Raw genomic sequence first — 27,684 nt, 5'->3', positions numbered from 1 at the left:
CGAGAGGGAGAATGCGTCTCTGGGATGAGAGTGTTTGCTGCGAATGAGAGAGCAGAAGTTCTCTACTTTGCGGTTTTGAGGAGACGCAAAGAGGTCTATCTGAGGATATCCCCATTGTTGGAAGATGGAGTTCGCTACTGAGGGGTTGAGAGACCACTCATGCGGTTGAAAGATGCGACACATTGTCCACTCCCAGCAAGTAGGTGGCCCTGAGGTACATCGAATGGGTGAGAGCTTCCGCCCATATCTGTGCAGCTTCCTGACACAGAAGGAAGGAGCCCGTGCCTCCCTGTTTGTTGATGTACCACATGGCCACCTGGTTGTCCATCAGGATCAGGATAACTTGATTTGAGAGGTGATCCTGAAATGCCCTGAGAGCATATCTGATTGTGCAAAGCTCCAGGAAATTTATTTGGTGTTTGGCTTCCTCTGGAGACTAAAATCCTTGTGTCTGCAGATTGGCCACATGGGCTCCCCAGCCGAAGTTGGAAGCATTGGTGGTGAGAGTTAATTGAGGGTCTGGAGCCTGAAAGGGCAAGCCTTGGAGGAGATTGATCTGATTTTTCCACCAGGCAAGAGACTGATGTAGTGAGTCGGTTATGTGGACAATGGTCGACAGGGGCTGAAGCTTTGAGTCCATTGAGACCTTAGAGTCCACTGCATGACTCTCATGGCCAAACGGGCCATTGGTGTGCCCTGAACTGAGGACAACATGTGTCCCAGGAGGATGAGAAAGTGGCGTGCAGTCGCGGAGTACTGAGACTGCAGCTGGTGTGCAAGAGAAACGAGAATGAGAGCTCGCTGTTGAGGCAGAAAAGTCTTTGCCTGCAATGTGTCCAAGTCTGCCCCAATGAATGACAAGGTTTGAGATGGGACAAAGTAGGATTTTTCGTAGTTGACGAGAAATCCTAATGAAATTAGTGTATAAGGTTAGATTGAGGGACGACAGAGCAGCTTGCTGAGTGGGAGCCCTGATTAACCAATCGTCTAGATAGGGGTAGACGTGAACACCTTGAGTCCTGAGAGAGGCTGCAACTACATAGAAACATAGAAATGACAGCAGAAGAAGACCAAACGGCCCATCCAGTCTGCCCAGCAAATTTCACACTTTTTTTTTTTCATACTTATCTGTTTCTCTTGGCTCTTAGTAACCTTTTGGTTCTATTTCCCTTCCACCCCCACCATTAATGCAGAGAGCAGTGTTGGAGCTGCATCTAAGTGAAACATCTAGCTTAATTAGTTAGGGGTAGTAACCGCCGCAATAAGCAAGCTACACCCATGCTTATTTGTTTACCCAGACTATGTAATTCAATCCTTGTTGGTTGTCTGTATATAGATCCACTTTTCTTCATTCCCTCTGCCGTTGAAGCAGAGAGCTATGTTGGATATGCGTGAAGTACCAGACTTTCTCCCCTGCCGTTGAAGCAGAGAGCTATGCTGGATATGCATTGAAAGTGAAGTATCAGGCTTATTTGGTTTGGGGTAGTAACCACCGTATCAAGCAAGCTACTCCCCGCTTTTTTGTGAATGCAAATCCTTTTTTCTACATTCATTCACGTCCTCTAGATTTTATGGATCCACAGTGTTTATCCCACGCCCCTTTGAAGTCCTTCACAGTTTTGGTCTTCACCACTTACTCCGGAAGAGCATTCCAGGCATCCACCACCCTTTCCGTGAAGAAATACTTCCTGACATTGGTTCTGAGTCTTCCTCCCTGGAGCTTCAAATCGTGACCCCCTGGTTCTGATTTTTTTCGGACGTAAAAGGTTTGTCGTTGTCTTTGGATCATTAAAACCTTTCAAGTATCTGAAAGTCTGTATCATGTCACCTCTGCTCCTCCTTTCCTCCAAGGTGCACATATTTAGATTCTTCAATCTCTCCTCATAAGTCATTCGATGAAGACCTTCCACCTTTTTGGTCGGCCTTCTCTGGACCGCCTCCATCTTGTCTCTTTCTCTTTGGAGATACGGTCTCCAGAACTGAACACAGTACTCCAGGTGAGGCCTCACCAAGGACCTATTCAAGGGGATAATCACTTCCCTTTTCTTACTCTATATTCCTCTCTCTATGCAGCCCAGCATTCTTCTGGCTTTAGCTATCGCCTTGTCACATTGTTTCGCAGACTTCAGATCATTAGACACCATCACCCCAAGGTCTCTCTCCTGCTCCATGCACATCAGCCTTTCTCCCCCCATCGAATACAGTTCATTCGGATTTCCACTCCCCATATGCATGACTGCACTTCTTGGCATTGAATCTCAGCTGCCATATCTTGGACCACTCTTCCAGCTTCCTTAAATCCCATCTCATTCTCTCCACTCCTTTCGGCGTGTCCACTCTGTTGCAGATCTTAGTGTCGTCCACAAAAAGACAAACCTTACCTTCTAACCCGTCCGCAATGTCGCTCACAAAGATATTGAACAGGACCGGTCCCAACACCGATCCTTGCGGTACAACACTTAACACCGCTCTCTCTTCAGAGAGAGTTCCATTTACCATCACACATTGTCTTCTGTCCATCAACCAGTTTGCAATCCAGGCCACCACTTTGGCACTCACTCCTAAGCTTCTCATTTTATTCACCAGTCTCCTGTGCGGGACCGTATCAAAAGCTTTGCTGAAATCCAAGTAGATGACATCGAGCGCTCTTCCTTGATCCAATTCCTTGGTTACCCAGTCAAAAAAGTCAATCAGATTTGTCTGACAGGATCTTCCCCTGGTGAATCCATGCTGCCTCTGGTCCAGCAATTCTCCCGACTGTAGATAGTTCACTATTCTCTCTTTCAACAATGACTCCTTTACTTTTCCCACCACCGAAGTGAGGCTAACCGGTCTGTAGTTACCAGCCTCTTCTCTGTTCCCACTCGTGAAGCGGGACCAACACCGCTCTTCTCCAATCACTCGGCACCACTCCCGTTTCTAGGGATCTATTGAACAGGTCACACAGCGGACCTGCCAGCACATCTCTGAGCTCTCTCAGTATCCTGGGATGAACTTCATCAGGCCCCATGGCTTTGTCCACTTTCAGTTTCTCCAGCTCTTCCCATACATTTTCTTCTGTAAATGGAGTTACATCTACTCCACTCCCCTCCAGTTTCTTGTTAACTAATGACTGTCCTTCTCCAGGGTCCTCTAGTGAACATAGAACTGAAGTATTCATTTAATATTTCTGCCATTTCTTCGTCTCTCTCCACACATTGATCCTTTCCACCTTTTAATTTCACTATACCACGTTGAACTGTTCTCTTTTCACTGATGTATCACCTCTGATCTGGCTAACTTCCGCCCCATAGCCAACCTTCCCTTCATTGCCAAGATTATGGAGAAAATAGTTAATAAACAACTCACAGAATACCTGGAAGAACACAAGATCCTGGCACCTTCACAATGCGGATTTCGTAAATCCTTAAACACTGAATCATTTCTGATCTCTCTCACGGACTCCATCATCTTGAACATGGACAAAAGACTTCCTCACCTTCTTATTCTCCTGGACCTTTCTGCAGCCTTCGACACGGTCAACCATGCAATCCTCCTAGACCGTCTCGCAGACATTGGTATCTCTGGCACCGCTCTCGCCTGGTTCCGTTCATTCCTAAGCACCAGATCGTTTAAGGTAAAAATCAATAACAAAGAATCACACCCAATCAGCTCAAAACTGGGAGTCCCTCAAGGTTCTTCCCTTTCACCTACCCTCTTCAACATATATCTTCTCCCACTATGCCTCCTCCTGTCCAAGCTAAAAATCAAGCATTACATATACGCGGATGATGTTCAAATTATCATCCCGATCAAGGAATCACTACAAACCTCCCTAAAATTCTGGGACAGATGCTTCCAAGAAATCAGCGCACTCCTCTCGAAACTAAACCTAGTCATCAACAAAGACAAGACCGAATTCCTCTTCATCTCCCATGAAGACAACCTCTCTTCCAGAAAGACAACCACTCCCCCAGGGGGTCATCCACAGAAAGACAACCATTTGAGCACCAACTCCCCTTCTTCAATTTCAGATAACCTCAAAAACACTTTTTATGTTAAAGATCTTGTAAACAACACAACTAAGCAGGGCTTTTTCAAATTACAAGTTCTCAAAAACTAAAACCCCTTCTTCACTTCTATGATTTCTACCTGGTCTTGCAATCAATCATACTCACCAAAGTTGACTACTGTAACTCATTGTTGCTCGGGCTCCCTGCGGCCACGACCAAGCCACTTCAGATGTTACAGAACTCAGCCGCCAGGATCCTGACGAACTCAAAAAAAAGGGACCACATCACGCCCATCCTCTACAACCTCCATTGGCTCCCTATTAAACATAGAGTCCTCTACAAAGTCCTAACTATCATGCACAAAAACTTAAACAACCTAGCGCCACTGGATCTCACCTTCCAGTTCCACACCAACAACTCCTCCAGACCAATAAGAAGAGCATACCAAGGCACCCTGCTCGTACCACAATCTAGAACTTCTCTAAGGAATAGGGCCCTTTCCACAGCAGGACCTACTCAATGGAACTCTCTCCCACCGGATCTCAGACAAGACCCCTGTCCAATCTCTTTCAAAAAAAAACTCAAAACATGGTTATTCAACCTAGCATTTCCAGAGCCCTCTGGTTAACCAACTACTTTCTCTACTCAGCCTACACAGTCTCTTCCTATTTCCCCTTTTAAGTATAACCTGTTGTAATTTTGCTCTCAGACCCACTCTGCTTTTCATTTTTCTCACCCTGTTTTCCCTCGTCAAGGACCATTGATCCCTGCTGGTCAGGCCTTTTGCACGTCTCCTTAGTTTCAAGCACGTTACTCTCCTTTCATAACTGTTTCAGACTATCCAACGCCTAGTTTCTTTCCTTAGTGCTTTACCACTCCAATCTTGCTCTCGCTTTCATTTAACGCATATTCCTTGTTATTCGAAGTTGGTCTTTTTGAGATGTTAAGCTAAGTTGTGTTTTAGATGTTCCTTGTTCTATGTAATTGCTCTAGGGCAAGCTGTTTTTGTTTCACTGTAAACCGGTTTGATTTGTATCGAATGCAAGAAGATCGGTATATAAAAATAAAAAATAAATAAATAAAAATGTTTTGTCACCTCTCTTTACCTCCTTGGCAATCCTCTCTTCTGAATGAATGAACATCCTAAATTTAAGGTCCTTGGTTAACCACTGAAGAAGCTGAGAGAAGTAAGCAAACAGGCTACAACTTCACCAGTTACCTGGCAAGCAGCTGGAAAGAGCATAGGATGACAGAAGCCCAAGCCCAGGTAAACTGTGTTGATCTCAGGAGTACTACATGCTAGGGATGTGAATCGTTTTTTAACGATTAAAATTATCGTCCGATAATTTTAATATCGTCTTAAATCGTTATAGAACACGATACAATAGAAATTCTAACGATTTATCGTTAAAAATCGTTAAATCGTGTTAGTGCGCACTAACGGGAGTTAGTGCGCACTAACTCCGAGTTAGTGCGCACTAACTCGAGTTAGTGCGCACTAACTGAAAATGATACAAATTGACACTTTCCAGGTCAGTAAAGGTCAGTTAGGAATGAATATGTGTTCCTATTGGCTGGCTGCCCTCTTATCTATTGATGTTAACCAGGTTCCCACTGAGGTGATGGTTGGGGGGATGGGAAATGCAAATGGAAACTCAGGAACACTAACAGAAAATGATACAAATTATTGACACTATCCAGGTCAGTAAAGGTCAGTTAGGAATGAATATGTATTCCTATTGGCTGGCTGCCCTCTTATCTATTGATGTTACCAAGGTTCCAACTGAGGTGATGGTTGGGGGATGGGAAATGAAAACTGTTGGTAGTTGACAAAAAAAGTAATGTGATCAGTCAATATGACTAGAACCTGTGCCCTATTCCTGATACCAGGGGTGTTGTGATCTTCCTGCACTCAGTGCCCTATCCCTGATACCAGTCTGAGACAGCTCCCTCCCTGCATTACTAGTGAGAGGCTGGCTTCACAGACAGGGGGGAGCTGCCTGACCCTCACTCCTGACTTCCCCCATGTCCCAGCTAGTGAATGGTGTGTGGGTGAGGGGGGGAGGATGGTGAAGTCTGAGACAGCTCCCTCCCTGCATTACTAGTGAGAGGCTGGCTTCACGGACAGGGGGGAGCTGCCTGACCCTCACTCCTGACTTCCCCCATGTCCCAGCTAGTGAATGGTGTGTGGGTGAGGGGGGGGCGGAGGATGGTGAAGTCTGAGACAGCTCCCTCCCTGCATTACTAGTGAGAGGCTGGCTTCACAGACAGGGGGGAGCTGCCTGACCCTCACTCCTGACTTCCCCCATGTCCCAGCTAGTGAATGGTGTGTGGGTGAGAGGGGGAGGATGGTGAAGTCTGAGACAGCTCCCTCCCTGCATTACTAGTGAGAGGCTGGCTTCACAGACAGGGGGGAGCTGCCTGACCCTCACTCCTGACTTCCCCCATGTCCCAGCTAGTGAATGGTGTGTGGGTGAGGGGGGGAGGATGGTGAAGTCTGAGACAGCTCCCTCCCTGCATTACTAGTGAGAGGCTGGCTTCACAGACAGGGGGGAGCTGCCTGACCCTCACTCCTGACTTCCCCCATGTCCCAGCTAGTGAATGGTGTGTGGGTGAGGGGGGGGGGGTGGGAGGATGGTGAAGTCTGAGACAGCTCCCTCCCTGCATTACTAGTGAGAGGCTGGCTTCACAGACAGGAGGGAGCTGCCTGACCCTCACTCCTGACTTCCCCCATGTCCCAGCTAGTGAATGGTGTGTGGGTGAGGGTGGGGGGGGGGGGGCGGGGGGGAGGATGGTGAAGTCTGAGACAGCTCCCTCCCTGCATTACTAGTGAGAGGCTGGCTTCACAGACAGGGGGGAGCTGCCTGACCCTCACTCCTGACTTCCCCCATGTCCCAGCTAGTGAATGGTGTGTGGGTGAGAGGGGGGGGAGGATGGTGAAGTCTGAGACAGCTCCCTCCCTGCATTACTAGTAAGAGGCTGGCTTCACAGACAGGGGGGAGCTGCCTGACCCTCACTCCTGACTTCCCCCATGTCCCAGCTAGTGAATGGTGTGTGGGTGAGGGGGGGGGGAGGATGGTGAAGTCTGAGACAGCTCCCTCCCTGCATTACTAGTGAGAGGCTGGCTTCACAGACAGGGGGGAGCTGCCTGACCCTCACTCCTGACTTCCCCCATGTCCCAGCTAGTGAATGGTGTGTGGGTGAGGGGGGGGGAGGATGGTGAAGTCTGAGACAGCTCCCTCCCTGCATTACTAGTGAGAGGCTGGCTTCACAGACAGGGGGGAGCTGCCTGACCCTCACTCCTGACTTCCCCCATGTCCCAGCCAGTGAATGGTGTGTGGGTGAGGGGGGGGGGGAGGATGGTGAAGTCTGAGACAGCTCCCTCCCTGCATTAGTGGTGAGAGGCTGGCTTCACAGACAGGGGGGAGCTGCCTGACCCTCACTCCTCCGGGGTATTGTGATCTTCCTGCACACAGTGCCCTATCCCTGATACCAGGGGTGTTGTGATCTTCCTGCATGCAGTGCCCTATCCCTATTAATACCAGGAGTGTTGTGATCTTCCTGCACGCAGTGCCCTATCCCTATTACCAGGGGTGTTGTGATCTTCCTGCACACAGTGCCCTATTCCTGATACCAGGAGTGTTGTGATCTTCCTGCATGCAGTGCCCTATCCCTGATACCGGGATGTGTGCAAGAAGATCCCAACACCCCCGGTATCAGGAATAGGGCACTGCGTGCAGGAAGATCACAACACCCCTGGTATTAGGGATAGGGCACTGTGTGCAGGAAGATCACAACACTCCTGGTATTAATAGGGATAGGGCACTGTGTGCAGGAAGATCACAACACTCCTGGTATTAATAGGGATAGGGCACTGTGTGCAGGAAGATCACAACACCCCTGGTGCCAGGGTTAGGGCACTGTGTGCAGGAAGATCACAACACTCCTGGTATTAATAGGGATAGGGCACTGTGTGCAGGAAGATCACAACACCCCTGGTGCCAGGGTTAGGGCACTGTGTGCAGGAAGATCACAACACTCCTGGTATTAATAGGGATAGGGCACTGTGTGCAGGAAGATCACAACAACCCTGGTGCCAGGGTTAGGGCACTGTGTGCAGGAAGATCACAACACTCCTGGTATTAATAGGGATAGGGCACTGTGTGCAGGAAGATCACAACAACCCTGGTGCCAGGGTTAGGGCACTGTGTGCAGGAAGATCACAACACTCCTGGTATTAATAGGGATAGGGCACTGTTTGCAGGAAGATCACAACACCCCTGGTGCCAGGGTTAGGGCACTGTGTGCAGGAAGATCACAACACTCCTGGTATTAATAGGGATAGGGCACTGTGTGCAGGAAGATCACAACACCCCTGGTGCCAGGGTTAGGGCACTGTGTGCAGGAAGATCACAACACTCCTGGTATTAATAGGGTTAGGGCACTGTGTGCAGGAAGATCACAACACTCCTGGTATTAATAGGGATAGGGCACTGTGTGCAGGAAGATCACAACACTCCTGGTATTAATAGGGATAGGGCACTGTGTGCAGGAAGATCACAATACCCCTGGTATCAGGGTTAGGGCACAAGTTCTAGTCACATTGACTGATCACATTACTTGTTTTGTCAAGCTACCAACTGTTTCCATTTCCCATCCCCCATATACTGTCAGTGGGAAGCTTGGTAACATGAATAAATAAGAGGGCAGCCAATAGGAATACATATTCATTCCTAAACTGACCTTAACTGACCTGAAAAGTGTCAAATTGTATCATTTTCAGTTAGTGCGCACTAACTCCCGTTAGTGCGCACTAACTCGAGTTAGTGCGCACTAATCGGAAAAAACGATTTTTAACGATTTTTTAACTAAAAAATCGTGCCTAACACGATTTTCTTGCCCTGCCACACGATTTCTATCGTTAAGACGATATGGAAAACGATTCACATCTCTACTACATGCGTACTTTTAGTTGCATACAGGGAAGGAAATATTTAAATTGCCCATTTACCTGAGGAAAAGGCTTTTGGAAATTGCCCTCCTCATGACTAGCAGAGATCCTTCACAATTTTCCTATATAGATAAGCATTTAAAGGATAAACAATTGCTTCAATATATGCTATTGAATTCTCAGTAGGTTTTATCTGTGGTTCAGTGCACTTAATGCCAGTAAATGGGCTTTTGAAAATTGCTACAATAGTATGTTATATTTACATTTTCCTTTGAAAATTACTCTGTCTGCTTTTTTCTTAAACAGACAATGAGGAAAGAAAAGGTTTAGTGAACCAGGCCCAAATGTGGTCATTTCAATACCTGAGTGTTTTTTTCAGAGCTGAATATCTGTATGAAAGCCAGAATTCCAAAACATTCTTTCACATACTCTTCTATCATTTTCTTCTTTTGTCTGAGACATATATTCCTGATGTATTCTCTTAATTCTGGTATTTCTGAAAAGTAAATAAAATATATAATTATTGAAAATCTAGGTGATGTAATATATCTATAAAACTGCTTAATTGTCAAGATGACATGGTATTTGGAAGAGAGAGTGGCTTAGTTGATACAATAATGGATTCAGGGTGGGAGACTTAAGGTATGTGTCAAGAAAGCAGAGTTGCTTACCTGTAACAAGTGTTCTCACAGGACAGCAGAATGTTAGTCCTCACATATGGGTGACATCATCAGGATGGAGCCCAATCACGGAACACTTTTGTCAAAGTTTCTAGAACTTTGACTGGCACCTACTGGGCATGCCCAGCATAGCACCAACCCTGCATCCAGCAGGGGTCCCCCTTCAGTCTCGTGTATAGCAAAAAGAACATGCGAAAAAATAAAATAAATCTCAAGCGAACCAAACTCCGCGGGATGGCGGGTGGGTTTCGTGAGGACTAACATCCTGCTGTCCTGTGAGAACACCTGTTACAGGTAAGCAACTCTGCTTTCTCAGAGGATAAGCAGGATAGTAGTCCTCACATGTGGGTGAGTACCGAGCTGAGGATGCCCGAGCAATGCACCAAATGCACCCAGAGACATGCAACAGGCACAACAACAGGGGTGGATTTTGGTTAGGAGGGCATCCTGAACCCTACACGGGTCGGCGGAAGGATGTTGGTAAGTTAAACTGAAAATAAGTTGCGTAGAAAAGACTGGCCAAAGATGGAATCTTGTCTGCCAGCCTTATCTAAGCAATAATGGGCTGCGAAGGTATGGAGAGAGCTCCAGGTAGCAGCCTTACATATATCAGCAAGCAGCACTGAGTGAAGGTGCGCTGCTTATGTTGCCATGGTCTTGATAGAGTGTGCTTTCACACGGTCTTGTAGCGGAATGCCAGCGTGCTGGTAGCAAAAGGAGATACCGTCCGCCAACCAGGAGGAGAGGGTTTGCTTTCCCACAGGATTCCCCAGTTTGATGGTATCGAACGAAACAAACAATTGAGTGGATTTTCTGTGGGTTGACGTGCGTTCTAGATAGAAGGCTACAGCACGTATGCAGTCTAAGGAAAGCAGAGCCTGTTCTCCTGGGCTTGAATGGGGCCTGGGAAAAAAGGTAGGTAGGATAATAAATTGATTGATATGAAATTCCGACACTACCTTTAGTAAAAACGTAGGGTGAGTGTGGAGCACTACCCTGTCATGCAGAATTTTAGTGTAAGGCGGATAGGTAATTAAGGCCTGCAATTTACTAACTCTGTGAACGGACGTGATAGCGACAAGGAAAACCACTTTCCATGTGAGATAACGGAGATCACAGGAGTGGAGAGGCTCAAACAGAGCTTTCATGAACTGTCCCAAAACCAATTAAGGTCCCAAGCAGGGGCAAGAGGGTGCAGTGGAGGTTTTAAATGGAGCAAGCTTCTCATGAAACGTGATATTAAGGTTTGTGTTAAGATGGAGACATCTCTTATACCCTTATGGTATGCAGACACTGCACTAACATGTACTCTGATAGAGGAAACTTTTAGGCCTAACTCTGACAGGTGCCAGAGATAGTCTAGGAACCTCGCACCAGACCGTAAACATCTTCCATTTAGAGCGATAAAACCTTCTTGTTGAAGGCTTTTGTGAAGCCACCAGGACTCGAGATACGGACTCTGAAAGTTTAAAAGTTTGGAGTTTTAACCTTTCAACATCCAGGCCGTCAGAGATAGAGCCTGGAGGTTGGGGTGACACAGGTACCCTTCGTTCTGAATGATTAGAAGGGGATCCTTCCCCAGAGGAATGTGCCAGCGTATTGAAAGTTCCTGGAGGATTGGAAACCACACCCGGCGTGGCCAGTGGGGAGCTATCAGGATCATTAATCCCTTGTCCTGCCGGAGCTTTACGAGAGTCTTTGAAATGAGAGGAAGTGGAGGATACGCATAAAGGAGACCGCTGGCCCAGGAGAGGGCAAAGACATCTCTTGGTTGCGAGTGGTGATTGCAAATGAGAGAGCAGAAGTTGTCTACTTTGTGGTTGTGGACAAATGCAAAGAGGTCTATGTAAGGGTAACCCCAGCGTTGGAATATCGTGTCTGCTGTCGTGGGATTGAGAGACCAGTCATGCGGATGGAAAATGCAACTCCGCTTGTCCGCTAAAAGATTGTCCACTCCTGGCAAGTAGGTTGCTTTGAGGGACATTGAGCGGGAAAGGGCCTATGCCCATATCTGTGCAACTTCCTGACAGAGGAGGTAGGAGCCCGTTCCCCCTTGTTTGTTGATGTACCACATCGCAACCTGATTGTCAGTTTGAATCAGGATGGCTTTGTTTGATAGACAATCCTGAAACACTTTGAGGGCATATCTGATCGCCCGTAGCTCCAGGAAATTTATCTGGTGTTTGGCTTCCTCTGGAGACCAGGTTCCCTGAGTCTGCAGGTGGTCTACATGTGCACCCCACCTGAGGTTGGATGCATCTGTTAAGGTAATTTGAGGATTTGGAGCCTGAAATGGAAGGCCTTGAATGAGATTCAAGCAGTGTATCCACCAGGCTAGTGACAGATGGAGCTGTTTGGTAACCTGGACAATATTGGACATTGGACATTGGCTGACAAAATCGGCAGCCTTGCGCGTGCCGATCCAGGATTTTAAAATCCAGCGGATTTTAAAATCCAGCGTACTTTTGTTGGCGCCTGGTGCGCCAACAAAAGTACGCGCTCGTGCTGTTTTATAAAATCTACCCCAATGGGTATAGTGTACTCCTGATATCAGTTGGAGACGGATCAGATTTCAATCTGACATCAGCCCCTAGTACATATACCCCTGCAGGAAGTGCAGCTCTTCAGTATTCTCCTTGAAAAGCTCTGTGGATATATGTGTGACTGACTAATTAGAATAACTTCATAACTTGATTAACTTTATAACTTGGTTAACTTGATTAACATGAACTGGTTGAATTTGGCTATAGCTGGAGACCGCCAGTGCCCTCAACCGGCAAACGTCGATACCGGTAGGATGGGTGACCTAGATGAAGGAAAGCATAGCTTACCCTTGATTCACTCGCTCTCGGGGATGTCCCCCGAGAATTCCATGAGTAACAGCAGCCGTGGGTGGGCTGCTGAGTCCATCTGTCTACACTAAGGAAAATGAAATTATCAGGTAAGTAATTTCTCCATTTCCTAGCATGTAGCAGATGGACTCAGAACCAATGGGATGTATAAAAGCTACTCCCGAAACGGGTGGGAGGCTGCCCGTGGCCCACTTAGTACTGCCCTTGCAAATGCTGTGTCCTCTCGAGCCTGAACATCCAGGTGGTAAAACCTGGAGAAGGTGTGAATGGAGGACCATGTCACCACCCTGCAGATCTCGGCTGGTGACATCATCTTGGCTTCCGCCCAGGACACTGCCTGGGCTCTGGTAGAATGGGCCTTGACTTGTAAAGGCTGTGGCTTGCCTGCTTCCACGTAGGCAGCCTTGATGACTTCTTTGATCCAGCGGGCTATGGTTGCCCGCGAGGCCGCTTCCCCCTGCTTCTTTCCGCTGTGGAGGACGAACAGATGGTCCGTCTTTCGTACGGGCTCTGAGCTTTCCAGGTATCTGGCTAGTAGCCTGCCGACGTTGAGATGTCATAGACTTCGAGCCTCTTCTGAATTCTTCTGTTCATCTGGCGATGGTAGCCAGATGGTTTGGTTGAGGTGGAAGTGAGACACCACCTTGGGTAGGAAAGACGGAACTGTGCGCAGCTGGATGGTTCCTGGGGTGAGTCTGAGGAATGGCTCCCGGCAGGTCAGAGCCTGTAGCTCCGATATACGATGAGCTGAACAGACTACCAGCAGGAAGGCTGCTTTCAATGTTAATAGTCTGAGAGACAGGCCTCGGCGAGCCCTGAAGGAGGATCCCACTAGGTAATCTAGGACCAGAATGAGGTTCCAAAGAGGCACCGGCCACTTTAGGGGTGGTCAGTAGAGATGTGAATCGTGTCCTCGATCGTCTTAACGATCAATTTCGGCTGGGAGGGGGAGGGAATCGTATTGTTGCCGTTTGGGTGTGTGAAAATCGTTACAATCGTGAGCCAGCACACTAAAACCCCCTAAAACCCACCCCCAACCCTTTAAATTAAATCCCCCACCCTCCCGAACCCCCCCCCCCATTCTTTAAATTACCTGGGGATCCAGCAGTGGTCCAGAACGGCGGCGGTCCGGAACGGCCCCCTCAATTGAATCCTGTTGTCTTCAGCCGGCGCCATTTTGCAAAATGGCTGCCGCAAAATGGCGGCGGCCATAGACAAAAACGATTCGACGCAGGAGGTCGTTCCGGACACCCGCTGGACTTTTGGCAAGTCTTGTGGGGGTCAGGAGGCCCCCCCCCAAGCTGGCCAAAAGTTTCTGGGAGTCCAGCGGGGTTCAGGAAGCGATTTCTTGCCGCGAATCGTTTTCCGTACGGAAAATGGCGCCGGCAGGAGATCGACTGCAGGAGGTCGTTCAGCGGCGGTCCGGAACCCCCGCTGAACGACCTCCTGCAGTCGATCTCCTGCCGGCGCCATTTTCCGTACGGAAAACGATTCGCGGCAAGAAATCGCTTCCTGAACCCCGCTGGACTCCCAGAAACTTTTGGCCAGCTTGGGGGGGGGCCTCCTGACCCCCACAAGACTTGCCAAAAGTCCAGCGGGTGTCCGGAACGACCTCCTGCGTCGAATCGTTTTTGTCTATGGCCGCCGCCATTTTGCGGCGGCCATTTTGCAAAATGGCGCCGGCTGAAGACAACAGGATTCAATTGAGGGGGCCGTTCTGGACCGCCGCCGTTCTGGACCACCGCTGGATCCCCAGGTAATTTAAAGCAGGGGGGGGGTTCGGGAAGGTGGGGGATTTAATTTAAAGGGTCGGGGGTGGGTTTTAGGGGGTTTTAGTGTGCCGGTTTTTCTGCCCTCCCCCTTCCCCCGATTTACGATTTTTTAACGATAAATCGGGGGAATTGGTATTGTATCGTGGCCCTAACGATTTTTGACGATTTAAAATATATCGGACAATATTTTAAATCGTCAAAAAACGATTCACATCCCTAGTGGTCAGATGTGCTTGACTCCTTTTAGGAAGTGGGTGACATCCGAGTGAGAGGCTATGCTGCCACTCCCACTCTTGGCTCCGTAGCATGACAAGGCCGCCACCTGTACCTTGATGGAGTTGTGGGACAATCCCTTCTGTAGTCCGTTCTGTAGAAATTCCAAAATGGTAGGAATTTTGACTGAGTGTGGCATGACGTTGTGGTCTTCACACCAGGCTTCGAATACTCTCCAAATCCTTATGTATGTCAGGGAAGTGGAGAATTTGCGTGCTCGGAGTAGGGTGTCAATTGCTGCCCCCGAGTAACCTCTCCTCCTTAGGCAAGCCCTCTCAATGGCCAGGCCGTAAGAGAGAATTGAGCTGGATCCTCATGGAGGATCGGCCCCTGTTGGAGCAGGTCTCTGTGTGGAGGCAGAGGCAGGGGGTTCCCTGCCAATAGTCTTCACATGTCTGCGTACCATGGTCTTCTTGGCCAGTCCGGGGCCACTAGAAGTACTGGTCCCTTGTTTTGTTTTGTTTTTTAATTCTTTATTTATATTTTCCAGTACATAAACAAAATATTATTTGCTTATAAAGAAATACAGTGGTTTCTTAACATAAAGAAAATTGTTACTCCTAACTTTACATTTTTCCTTTTACATAAAAGGAAAAGAAAAGGAAAGAAAAAATAATTATGAAGGAAACAAACAAGTTAGGGTAATCACATAATTAAAGATTATATACTTTCAACCATACATTCCCACTCCCAGCAGAATATATAGTGGAGAGGAGGTTTGAAATCTTAAGGAAGTGCAACACAAAAAATAATTATATAAAGACTGATGGCAGATACACTTTACCCACACTCCATATCAATCTTACTGGGTTAGGATGTTAATTTTCCTGGCATCTATAAATTCTTTTAACTGGTCTGACGTAAAAAACACAAAGCGTTCATTACCCTTTGAAAGGAAACATTTACAAGGAAACAACATTTTTACTGTAAAGCTCAGCCCAACAGCCTCTTGTCTGAGGTTTAAAAAACCTCGACGCCTGGCCTGTGTGGCTGGGGCTAAATCTGGAAATATTTTCACTGTTGCTTCATGAAAGTTTATAGGATATTTCCTGAAATACGACTTCATCACCAAGCCAATATCCTTCGATGTAATAAAGGATACCAGGAGTGTTCCCCTATTTATAACTTCCAGGGTTGAATCTTCCAAAAAACCTGTTAAATTTCCTGCAAAGGGAACATTGCTGGCACTTTCTGACTGTCTTGGGAAAGGAAGAAAAAAGCAGGTGTTGATAGATGGAAAATTTTCTTCAGCAATTTCCAATTTTTCCATGAAAAATTTCTTCAAAGTGGTGTATGGAATCTCCCCTACTTCTCTGGGAAAATTTATCAAATGAAGGTTTAAATGTCTAGATTTATTTTCCAGGAATTCCATCCGCCTAGATAAAACCTCGCGGTCTTTAATCGCTGCTATTTTATAATTCTGAAACTCATTGCCTTTCTCTTCCAAACCACTGACTTTTCCTTTCAATACATCGACTTGTTTTTGTATATCAGTGGTTTTTTGAAGGCTTTGTGAGTTAGATTGCTCCAATTTGTCACTCAAAGAATTTATTGCAGAGGCCATCCCAGGCATAAAGTCCCATAGAGAATCTAATGTTACCTGTGCAGGCCGTGTTGGTATAGCTATTAGCTGCTGCCTGGGGGCATTATCGGCATTCATGCTTTCTTCCAGCCTCCCGCTGGGCTCAGATATCACCGCATTTCTCTGTTCTTCCACCGGGCTCGAGGTGGAGGGACCCGGATCAACACCATCCGACAAACGTGAGGGGCTTTCTGTAGGGGTGCCGGTTTGAATTGCCACCGGCTCCTCCCCTTCTAGCTCCTCGCCAGCTCTCTGCACAGGCGGTCTCCTCCATCCGGGCCGAGAGACACCTCCCCTGCCGGCACAGACGGCTCTCCCATGCCGTCGTGCACATCAGCTTCCTCTGTTCTCCTCTGTTGGAGCGCAGGGCACATAAAGCCGGTTATCTCCGGTTGGAAACTTGAAGAGGGAGTTTGCACAGACTGGTAGGTCCGTACTTTCCCTTTTCTTTTAGCAGGCATTTCTTCAAAGGAAATAAATTCAACAAATGTCCAGAGAGCTCCGACTTAAGGCTCAGTGCATGCCGCCATCTTAACTCCTCCCCTACTGGTCCCTTGTGATGTTCTATCTTGTGGATGATCGTGCCCAAGAGGGGCCACGGCGGAAAGGCGTATAAGAGAGCCTCCTGTGGCCAGGTCTGTACTAGGGCATTGATTCCCTGGGACTGGGGTTCCCGCCTGCGGCTGAAGAAACTGGGTACCTGGGCATTGGACCGGCTTGCCAGGAGGTCCATGGCTGGCGTTCCCCAATGGTTTACTATCAATTGGAATGCTGTGGTTGACAGTTTCCATTCCCCTGGGCCTAGATTTTCCCTGCTGAGGAAGTCCGCTGTGACATTGTCTTTCCCGGCGATGTGCACCGCCGAGATCTCTTGGAGGTTTGCTTCCGCCCATGACATAAGGGGGTCTATTTCCAGTGACACCTGTTGGCTTCTGGTTCCTCCCTGCCAGTTGATATAGGCCACCATTGTGGCGTTGTCTGACATTACTCTGACCGCTTTGCCTTGGAGTCTGTGAGTGAACCTTAGGCAGGTTAGTCTGACTGCCCTAGCTTCTAGGCGATTGATATTCCATCCCGACTCTTGATCATTCCATTGCCCTTGGGCGGTGAGTTCCTGGCAGTGTGCTCCCCATCCTTGTAGGCTGGCATCCGAGGTGAGTAGGATCCAGTTTGGGGAGGATAGCCTCGTTCCCTGGCTCAGATGGGCTTCTTGTAGCCACCATTGTAGTTGGGCCCGAACTCTGTCCGGGAGCTGGAGCTGTACGGTGTAGATCTGGGACACAGGATTCCATCGAGATAGAAGCGAGCATTGTAGAGGTCTCATGAGAGCCCGTGCCCATGGGACTACCTCCAGTGTGGATGCCATGAGGCCGAGAACTTATAGGTAATCCCACGCTGTGGGGCGAGGGTCGCTCAACAGGGTTCGTAACTGGGTCATTAGTTTTGATCTCCTTGTTGGTGTCAGGATGACCTTGTCCTGTTTGGTGTCAAACTGAACTCCCAGATATTCTGATTGGGAAGGCTGCAGGCAGCTTTTGCTTGTGTTGATCACCCAACCGAGTCTCTCCAGTAAAGTTTTGACTCTGTTGGTGGCTTGGTGGCTTTCCTCTGGGGATTTCGCTCTGATCAGCCAATCGTCTAGATAAGGGTGCACGTGGATTCCTTCCTTCCTCAGTGCTGATGCCACTACCACTATGATCTTGGTGAATGTCCGGGGTGCAGTGGCTAACCCGAAGGGTAGAGTCCGGAACTGGTAGTGGCAGTCCAGGATCAAGAAGCATAGGAAACGCTGATGCTCTTGATGGATTGGGATGTGTAGGTAGGCCTCCAACAGATCCAGGGAGGTAAGGAACTCTCCCGGCTGTATCGCCCTTATTACCGAGCATAGGGTTTCCATGCGGAAGCGGGGAATCTTCAGGTAACGGTTGACCGTTACCTGAAGGTAACGGTCAACCAGGATAGGTTTTGAATGTTCCTTCCTTCTTGGGAACGATAAAATAGAATCATGGCCAGTATTTATTTGTTGTGGAGGCACCGGTGTTATCGCCCTTAGGGCTAACAACCTGGTCAATGTGGCTTCCTCTGCCAGTCTTTACGAAGGGTCATGGCAAGGAGATTCCACGAACTTGGCCGGAGGGAGGTGGTGGAAATCCAGATAATATCCCTCTCGAATGATGGAGAGGACTCACTTGTCCGAAGTTCTCGACCCATCTGTGGTAGAAAAGGTCCAGTCTGCACCCTATGGCTTCTGCCTGTAGATGGGTCATCTGATTCTCATTGTGGGGTGTGGCTTGGGCCTGGGCCCGAGCTGGCTCCTCTTTTATTGTGCTTGTTTCGAAAGGACTGGTTCCGGCCTGCGGGGCGGGATGACTGATATGCGCTTCTATATGGGTTGAAGCGCTGTGCTCCTCTGGCTCTGGAGGTCTGTGGGAAGGATAGCTGGTTTCTCTTATTTCTGTCCTCCTGTAGCAGCGGCAGTGGGGACTAGCCCCACTTGTTGGCTAGTTTCTCTAGTTCACTGCCGAATAGGAGTTGTCCCTCGAAGGGCATCCTTGTGAGTCTTGTTTTGGAGGATGCGTCAGCTGACCAGTTTCGGAGCCAGATTTGTCTTCTGGCTGCAACTGCGGATGAGACTCCTCTAGCTGTTGTGCATACCAGATCCGAAGTGGCGTCCATGAGAAATGATACGGCTGGTTCCAGGGTTTCCCCAGGAGTGTTGTTCCTGGTTTGTGCTAAGCAGGCGCATGTCACCACAGCACAGCAGGCCGCGATCTGTAGAGACATAGCAGAGACATCAAATGACTGTTTGAGGATAGATTCCAGAAGTCTGTCTTGAGCATCCTTGAGCGCTGCTCCTCCTTCTACTGGGATCGTAGTGCACTTCGAGACAGCACAGACCATGGCATCTACTTTCGGGTATGCCAGGAGATCTTTGGCGGCGGGGTCCAGAGGGTACATTGTTGCCAAAGCTCAGCCCCCTTTGAATGTAGTTTCTGGGGCCTCCCATTCCAGGTCAATTATTTGCTGGACTGCCTGTAACAGTGGGAAGTGACGTGAGGTCTGACAAAGTCCCTTGTACCCGGGAAGTTAAGTTCTTTCAAGCTTTGCGTGACTAGGTCTGAGAGATCGTCCTTGGTGAGGAACAATCTCATGGTTCGATGGGGCTCTGTCCTCGGAGGGAGTTCCTCTTCCTCCAGGGGTTCTGGCTCCTCCTCTGAGATGTCTGTGTCCCCGAAGGTGGGGCTTCTGGGTGGTGGGCTCACCTCCCTGGGCTTAGAAGGTCCTGGAATGCTGGGGTCCTCTGGTGGTACCTGTGGCCGCATTGCCGGAGGCCCCGGTTGCATGTGGACAAAGGTATGCAGACCTTTGAAGAATTCCACCCAGGGGATCGAAGCTGGGTCTAGGTTGAAGGGTGCCGTGTCTCTAGGGAGCCCCGTTTGAGGGGGGGGTCACGCTGTGTGGTGCCAGGTCCGGCGTACCGCTGGAGGGGTTGGGGTCCGGTACCGGTTGGGGAGGGCCAAGAGCTGGGTCCCATAGGGCCTTTTTGCAGTGAATGCACAGGGCCGTAGCTTCCTCATGCTGTGCATTGCTCCTCATGCCTTTGCATTGGGTTCAATGCCTTTGCTGTGCAAAGGCATTGAACTTTGGGTTTCATTTCAGGTGGAGCCATGGTTTTATGCACGTATAATACAGTTGTGCGCCTAAGACTCGCATGCAGGTTTACTGCGCGCATGCCGTGAGACGTGCGTATAGGTGTGCGCACAGTTCGAAGTTGTGCGCCCGGCACCTTGAGCGCGTGGCTATGCGCTTAACTTGTGCGCCCGGCACTTGTGCGCGTGACTTTGCGTGCACAAGGATTTTGTGCACACGGCTCGCCCCTGTGCACATGGACCGAAGCAGCGGACAGGGTGGTGAACAGGGCAAATATGGCGACGGCGACCTCGCGGACAAGATGGCGACCACCACGGAGGGTCTCCACGAGGGAGGTCCCTTGGATTTAGCCGGGGCCTAGCCCTGCTAGGGCGGATCAACCCGGTAGCACTGGTCCTGGCCGGCGACCTGTGCAACTCCTCTAGCTTCGGAGACCGGAGTCTTTAAGGAAGATTTCTACCTTACCTTGTCTTCAGCGCTTCCCAGTTTCATTCTGGGTGGTCTCCGGCTGTGGGGAGAGAGGGCAACTACCTTCACCGCCGCGCTCAAGGTTGCACCCGCTACCTCTCAGCCACGCCCGAGATCGGGGGCTAGGTCCCCGCCGAAAGATGACCGCCTAACCGAGGCTTACCTCCAAGGGACCACAGAAATCACCTCGGGAATTCTCGACTGGGGGAGGGATCCAAGAGTGTCACCGCAGGAGAGCGGGGCTCATCTGTAGAGGTGAGTTTTCTTCTTAATTTGGGTTTCTTTGGTAAAACCTTTACTCTAACGCTGTGCTAGCGTGCCTAGAGTCCCTAACTGCTATGGAGACGGAAAATACTGAAAAGCTGCACTTCCTGCAGGGGTATATGTACTAGGGGCTGACGTCAGATTGAAATCTGATCCTTCTCCAACTATCAGGAGTACACTATACCCATTGGTTCTGAGTCCATCTGCTACATGCTAGAAAAATAGAAGTTTCCAAAGTCACTAAAGCATTCCATAGATCTTCTAGGGAAATCATAGGTGGTTTACTAAGAACAAGCTTATCAACCGGAACATTCATCAGATCACCTCCACTCTGAAGTACACCTTCATCCAAACCATCAGGAGGGGCTGATATCAGGGCCAAAGGTGAAGAAGCAATCGCTCTAATATCTTCTGAACCAGGGGCATTCTTTTCAACAGTTGACAATGCTGCCATCGCAGAAGAAAGCACACAGCTTCCAGCCTCCTCCGGAACCACCCCCGACAAGGTCGAAGCTCTCCGACTCACCTCCAGGGGAGCCAACAACATGTCTGACAGTAACGGCGCTCCATGATGAGGGGGAGTTGGTGTGAATGGTGCTCCTGGGCTGAGAGAAATCTCTTCAGCCAGCAGAGGAGACTTCCAGTCACCATCATCCTCTGCAATGGCCATCGCTACGGGAGTTAACGCTGGCATTGCAGTGAAGAAACCCTCAATCCAGGGTTGGAACAAGCCGGGCAAGAAAGAACTGGTAATATTATCCCTCAATTTAGTTTTCCTGTTAGTGTGAGGCATTAAAAAAAAAAAAGGTAATCCTAGGGAAAGAGGAAAACGGAGAGAGAGGTTCTATATGCGCATCTCAATCGGTGGCCATCTTGTCCCTCCCTGTTTATGGACTTTTCCATCATGAGTTCATTTCACTATTGCTGGTTCCCTTTTTTTGAACCTAGGTGTGTTCTTTTTCCTCTTGTTGCTTCTTTGCTGCTCTCACAGTACCCTTGGAGAACTCTTGCAAAAACGTTTACCCCTTCGCCCCTTTCCAGAGCCTTAGGCTATTTATGCCACTTTGCCACAATCTGGTACCCTGTAGTTCTTTCTCCCATCTGATTTCATTCCACAAGTTTCAAGAGAATTGCTGAGAACTACAATTCTTAGTCCTCGGGGAATGTTGCACTACTGCAGAACGCAGAATTTGCACAGAATTCCCCCCTGCACAGAATTGCCAAATTCTGCACAGAAAATGGCAGAGGAGACCCCGGCATGCCGTGGATGGCGCGAGTGAAGAAGAAGGCCCCAGTGCGCCATTCACGGCAAAGATGAAGGCCCCCGTGGGTCGCGAACAGAGTGTGCTTCGCTCGCGGCAAAGATGAAGGCCCCAGTAAGAGTGAATATGTGTGTGTGAGAGGAGAGGTGTGAGAAAGGGGAGGGGTGTGGGGGAGGGGAAGGTGAGAGAGCAGGGAGAGGGGTGTGAGAGAGAGGAGAAGAGGGAGAGATGGGAGGGTGAGAGAGAGACAGCAGGGGGTGAGAAACATGGGGCGAGCAGGAGGGTGTGAGAGAGAGCATGGGAGGTGAGAGAGCAGGAGGGGGGATTCTTGAGTGTGGATGCCAGAGAGAGGGAGCCTATATAAGAACATGCCATACTGGGTCAGACCAAGGGTCCATCAAGCCCAGCATCCTGTTTCCAACAGTGGCCAATCGAGGCCATAAGAACGTGGCAAGTACCCAAAAACTAAGTCTATTCCATGTTACCGTTGCTAGTAATAGCGGTGGTTATTATTTAAGTCAACTTAATTAATAGTAGGTAATGGACTTCTCCTCCAAGAACTTATCCAATCCTTTTTTAAACACAGCTACACTACTGCACTAACCACAACCTCTGGCAACAAATTCCAGAGTTTAATTGTGCATTGAATGAAAAAGAACTTTCTCCGATTAGTTTTAAATTTACCATATGCTAACATCATGGAGTGCCCCCTAGACTTTCTATTATCTGAACGAGTAAAAAAATGATTCACATCTACCTGTTCTAGACCTCTCATGATTTTAAACACCTCTATCATATCACTAATAGAGCTGCTGCCTGCCCCTGCCTCAGCCAGGTACCACCAGTGTTCTGGCGGGGAGAGGTAAGAGTCTGCAGCATTCATGGCAGTCCAGATATCGCAGGTGAAATGCACACTCCCCTCTGCCTTAGCTAGCAGCGCTTGGATGTGACTGCGACACTGCTTATACAGGCTGGAGATGACCTTTCTGCTAAATGTGGTTCTAGAGTGGACTTTGTAATTTGGAACTGCGACCTTCAGAAAATGCTTAAAACCCACATTCTCCACTATCTACAAGGGCTGGTCATCAAGGGCAATCATTTCCCCAATGCTCCTGGTTACAAATTTTGAGGCTGCCTGCCTCCTACCCCGGGATAGCATTACCACATTCTACCCTATTTCGTCCATGGTGGGTTCTCGCTTCTGTCACATGTCAGGGGGCTCTGGCCTGCCGCCTGACTGCTAGAAGGGGCTGAGGGCGTGGGGTGACTCTGCTCATTTTCAACCACTTTACGCTGCTTGGAAGGGGTCCTCTGACTGGTACTGCCACCATCCTCATATGGCAGTACTGTTGTTGGGTGTTGCCTCTTCATATGATGCATCATACCAAAATTAGATAGATGTCCCATTTGCTTGTCTCTGCTAATAGCCCTGCCACAGTAATTACACCAAGAAAATGCGAGTCCTCCATCACTTTAAGGTGGCTCCAGATCGCAGATGTCTTTTGTGATCCTCCTTTCTGTATAGCCTTGGTGGGGATGCTGGCACTGGAGCTGAAGTAGTGGGTGCACCCTGAGAAGCAATGCCAGGGGCATCAGTCACACTCTGTGCCTGCGCTGACTGCTCTTCCTCCTCATCAGTTTCATCTCTCCCCTGCTGCACTGTAGTGGAGACTAAGACAGGACTAACAAATCCTCCTAAAACTTCAACTTTTACTTCTTCCATTTCTGATGAGAATTCCACACAAGATGATCCTTTATTGGAATCAGAAGCAAACAGTGCCTGCGCTACATTCTCAATGCTAAGTTGAGACTGCTGTCCTACTGCTGCTTTTGGGTGTCAATGTTTTATCTTGCTTGACTCAGCCTTTCTTTCCCTCACCTCCAAAACTACAGAGTCAAAAACAGGTGGTGGCGATGCATCATGTTTAGATTTCATTTTTTTCAGGATGGAACTGCCTGCCCCTCCAAAATGTTTAGATTGCAACAGGTCTCTTTTTAATGGGGGACTGGCACTAGTGCTTTTGAAGTGCCTCCTCTGCCAGTCCCAATCACTCGACCACATCTAGCTTTCCCTGACATTATGGATTTAATGTCACTGCCTACTAGGGATTTCAATTAAAAGAATTATTTCCAAAAAGGCCCACTGGGGATTTGGCTTCAGAAAGCAGCGCTCTCCCAATATACTTGAGTCTGCTAAACTGCCTGCCTACAGGCACAGTGCCTTGATGTGCACTAATGTAATGTGTATGCAGACACCGAGCTTGTAACTACAAAAGAGGCCTACTGGGGATTTTGCTTCAGAAAGCAGCGCTCTCCCAATATACTTGAGTCTGCTAAACTACTCAGTGCCCATGGGCACAGTGCCCAGTGCACAGAGAGACTGAGTGAGTTCAATTTAAAAAATATACTTAACAAAAAAGCTGGAATTGGCACAGCAGGAAAATCGATGAAATATATTTTTCAATGGAAATTCTAGCAAACTAGCTAGAAATTGAATATATCTCTCCCACCCACAACACCCAAATGGTGCTTGCAACCTACCCCAGGGGGTGAATTAAACAACAAAATGCCATTTCCAGCAGCTTCTCTCCCTGGCACAGAGAGACCGTCTCAGATCAATTCAAAAAAGTGCTTAGAAAAAAACAGGGCTAGCTGGCACTGCAGCCAAATGTAGAACAAATATCTTTTTCTATCGAAGTAGCAGCTAGCGTAGCTAGCAATTGAATACAGATTTGAGAACTCAGACTAGCTTTGCGTACAGCCACCTTCCGCAGAGACCACCTCCCCACACCACCCCTGCAAAGAAAGTGCATGGCACGCCGCGTGCTTAAGTATATTTAGTGCTGGGTCATCAGCAAAAGCGTCACTGACCACTGAGTGAGAGCGCGATTGGCTGCATTGCAAAACTTCTTATCGGTGATACGTTGCATTCTAGTCTCCTTGCAACCTGTCCGACCCACTCTGACAGAGCTGTGAGGTCACTGATGACTCACAGGATAGGGCAGGTTTTTGGCTATGGATACACCCAAATGCAAATGGCGTGTTCTCCTATTTCAAATGGCTGCTAAGAAATCACTGTGAGTGCGCCAGACATATGGAACAAATGACATGTTATATTCATGGCGGATTGCAATACGTTTCGTGACCCCCACGAATACAACAAATATGGTATATACGTTGCGGATTGCCAATAAGTTGCAAACAAATGCACACCCCTATTAACCTCCATGCCGATGTGGCAAAGCTTTAATGTGGTGATTCAGCAGTCTTCTATGCCATTGTCCTGAGAGGAATTCCAGCAGTGGTTTGGAGATTTAAGAGTGGATATGGGAGTGTTGAAGCAGGAAATAAAATCTATAGTGGGTGAGTTAAGGCACAAATAAGTTAAACTTGGTAAGCAGGTTGAGGCTGCAAAACTTAAATTAGATGAGAAGGAAGCTAATTTCCCTGTGAATTGGTGGGTGGCATGGAGAATTCTATTTGTTTATGGCCATGGGTGAGTTAAAGATTTTGTCGTGGAATGTAAAGAGGATGCCTCTAGTATGAAGGTTGACATTTGTTCTGTCAAGAAACACATCTGTGTGTTATGACCGTCAGCTGCAGGCAGCTACGGCTGACACTACTCACGTCATGTATTGCCCTGCTGTCCTCTCCGGGTGAACTCGCAGCTGTGGCTAGCCGCTACCGCCGTGTACCTCCTGGCTCTCGAGATTCCTCGTGGCAGCTGGGACACCGCTGACCTCCATGCCGACTCCAGGCGTTCCTAGACGTGCACGTGCGCCATCAGGTCTCACTTTAAAGGCACTATGGCGGGAACCTCAGGGGCGTCCCTGACTGATGACATCACAAGCTGGAGATTCATAAGCACCTCCCTTGGCCTACGCTAGCTGACTTGGCAATGAGTTCCTTTGCCTCAACTGGTGCATGTTCCTGTCTCCTCGGACCAGTCGTTCATGCCTTGGATCTCAAGCTGCTGCTCTGGACTCTGGCTCAGGGGCCTGCTTGCACTTCCTGTGGGAGACTTGGTCTCCAGGCTTACCCGCTCCTCGGGGTAGTCCCTGTGTCCTCACCAGAGGTCTTGCCTGCTGGCTTCCCTGCTCCTCTGGGTTGCCTCAAGAGTTGCCTATCTGAGATCCCTTCTCTAAGCTTCCCGCTCCTTGGGGTAGTGTCTACCTTACCACTCTAGAGACTTTGACTCTGCACTTCCCCGCTCCTCAGGGCAGCCTCTATATCACCTTTCTGAGAGTTGACTCTACGCATCCCCGCTCCTCGGGGCAGCCTACGTCACTACAGCAGAGACTTAACTCTGTGCTTTTCCCTACGTCATCATACCAGAGACTCTGTCACTTCGCTGTCCCACCCCTTGGGACAGTCTCTGCATCTTGCCTCCAGAAGATTCTGTCTTCACGCTCCCTGCTCCGCAGGGCCTGTCTAGCATTCCTCTGTCAGAGTTTCCTGCTCTGGAACTTGTACCTTCAGTCCTGCCTGAATACTGTGACTCCTATGAACTGTGCAGGGTGCCTCACAGCATATCTCAGTGCAGGTACCTGCGATCATGTGGCAGTGACACAGGATGTTCTCTCTCTACTGAAGTAGAGTCATGTCCCCTGCAGCAGACCTCTCCTCCCGATGGTGAGGACCTGTGGGGTTCCACCCCTCAGGCTGTATCAACCTTCACTTTGGACCAAGGGTCCACGAAACCCATGAATCCTAACACTGCGGAGCAAATATGAAAGGTTGATGTCATCACATCTTTTCCTACAACAATTTTTTTCTCCGGTGACGGCAGGCAATAAATATAGTGGGGTGGGAATTCTTTTTTCCAAATATGTGGTGGTGGATGTTATCTCTACTTCGAAAGATTTGGAGAGCTGGTACATTATTGTAAAAGTGAGGTTGAGTAACACCATCTATACATTAGTGAATATATATTGTCCCTATACTGATCAGGAACAGTTCCTTATAGGGCTTTCCCAAATCCTACAAAAATGGGCATAAGGATGAGTTATAATTGGGGGGCTTTTAATATTACAATATCCCTTTTTGGACAATCTCACTGGGAGTGTGGGAGTTTCACGATCCCAAAGGAAGGGATTGAAACTGTTAATGTCAGACTAGGAGCTGGTTGATGTTTGCCATCTTTTTCACCCTTCCAAGAGGAATTATACTTGCTTCTCTAAAGCACATCAGGTTTATTCTCAGATAGACCTTTTTCTGGTTACTAAGGCTTTGGTGAATAGAGTGCAGAAGACAGATATTGAACCCATTACCTGGTCAGCTCATGCAGCTGCATGGTTGATTTTAAGAGGGTTAGTGGGGCAGAAAGGGAAAACCTTTTGGAGAGATGAAAGCCTGTTAGAGGAACCTGATTTCTGTGAGAAACTGAAAGGTGAAATGAGGGCTTACCTTGAAGAAAATGATAATGGGTAGTGTTGTCTGGTATACTGTGGGACTGTTTTAAAGCAGTGACTAGGAGCAAACTAATGGCTCTTCCAACAAGTATTCAAAGATGGAATTGGGTAACCACACGTAACATAACTAACACATAACCACCGTCAACTATATAATTACAATTTCAAGGCTATTATTGAGAACTTTTAACTCTCTAACTTACTGATAAGGATAATACTCCATATTTATTCATAGGCTTATTTAAAATCATTATTTGTAGGCTCAACCTGAGTCAATAATCGCTTCTTTCCAGATTTTACATAATTCGGGGTATGAACCATAACGCATCCCACGTTACTTAAAAAGTTGATATAAATTATATAAAGTTGAATTAACTATTGCTGTTCCTTAAACTGTTTGTTATCAGTTGCTTCCAAAATGTATGAAGTTGTTTTATCTGTAAACCGGAGTGAAGGCAGATAGCTAAACTTCGGTATATAAAAGCTTTTAAATAAAAAATAAATAATTGCCAGAGCGTCTTTTTTA

At 48.3% G+C, this 27,684-nt stretch overlaps 1 protein-coding gene across 1 annotated transcript in view; it reads right to left on the bottom strand.

Moving 5' to 3' along the window:
• Positions 1-27,684, bottom strand: part of NUGGC (nuclear GTPase, germinal center associated) — an 864,070-nt gene that overhangs the window by 325,683 nt on the left and 510,703 nt on the right. The window contains exon 12 of the mRNA XM_029596224.1: positions 9,306-9,439. Within this exon, the coding sequence (XP_029452084.1) occupies positions 9,306-9,439 (134 nt within the window). The remainder of the gene's footprint in view (positions 1-9,305; positions 9,440-27,684) is intronic.

Source organism: Rhinatrema bivittatum, chromosome 3, assembly GCF_901001135.1.
Source record: "Rhinatrema bivittatum chromosome 3, aRhiBiv1.1, whole genome shotgun sequence".
NCBI classification, from domain to species: domain Eukaryota; kingdom Metazoa; phylum Chordata; class Amphibia; order Gymnophiona; family Rhinatrematidae; genus Rhinatrema; species Rhinatrema bivittatum.
Note: the sequence above shows the minus strand (reverse complement) of the source record. Positions and strands in the feature narration are given on the sequence as shown.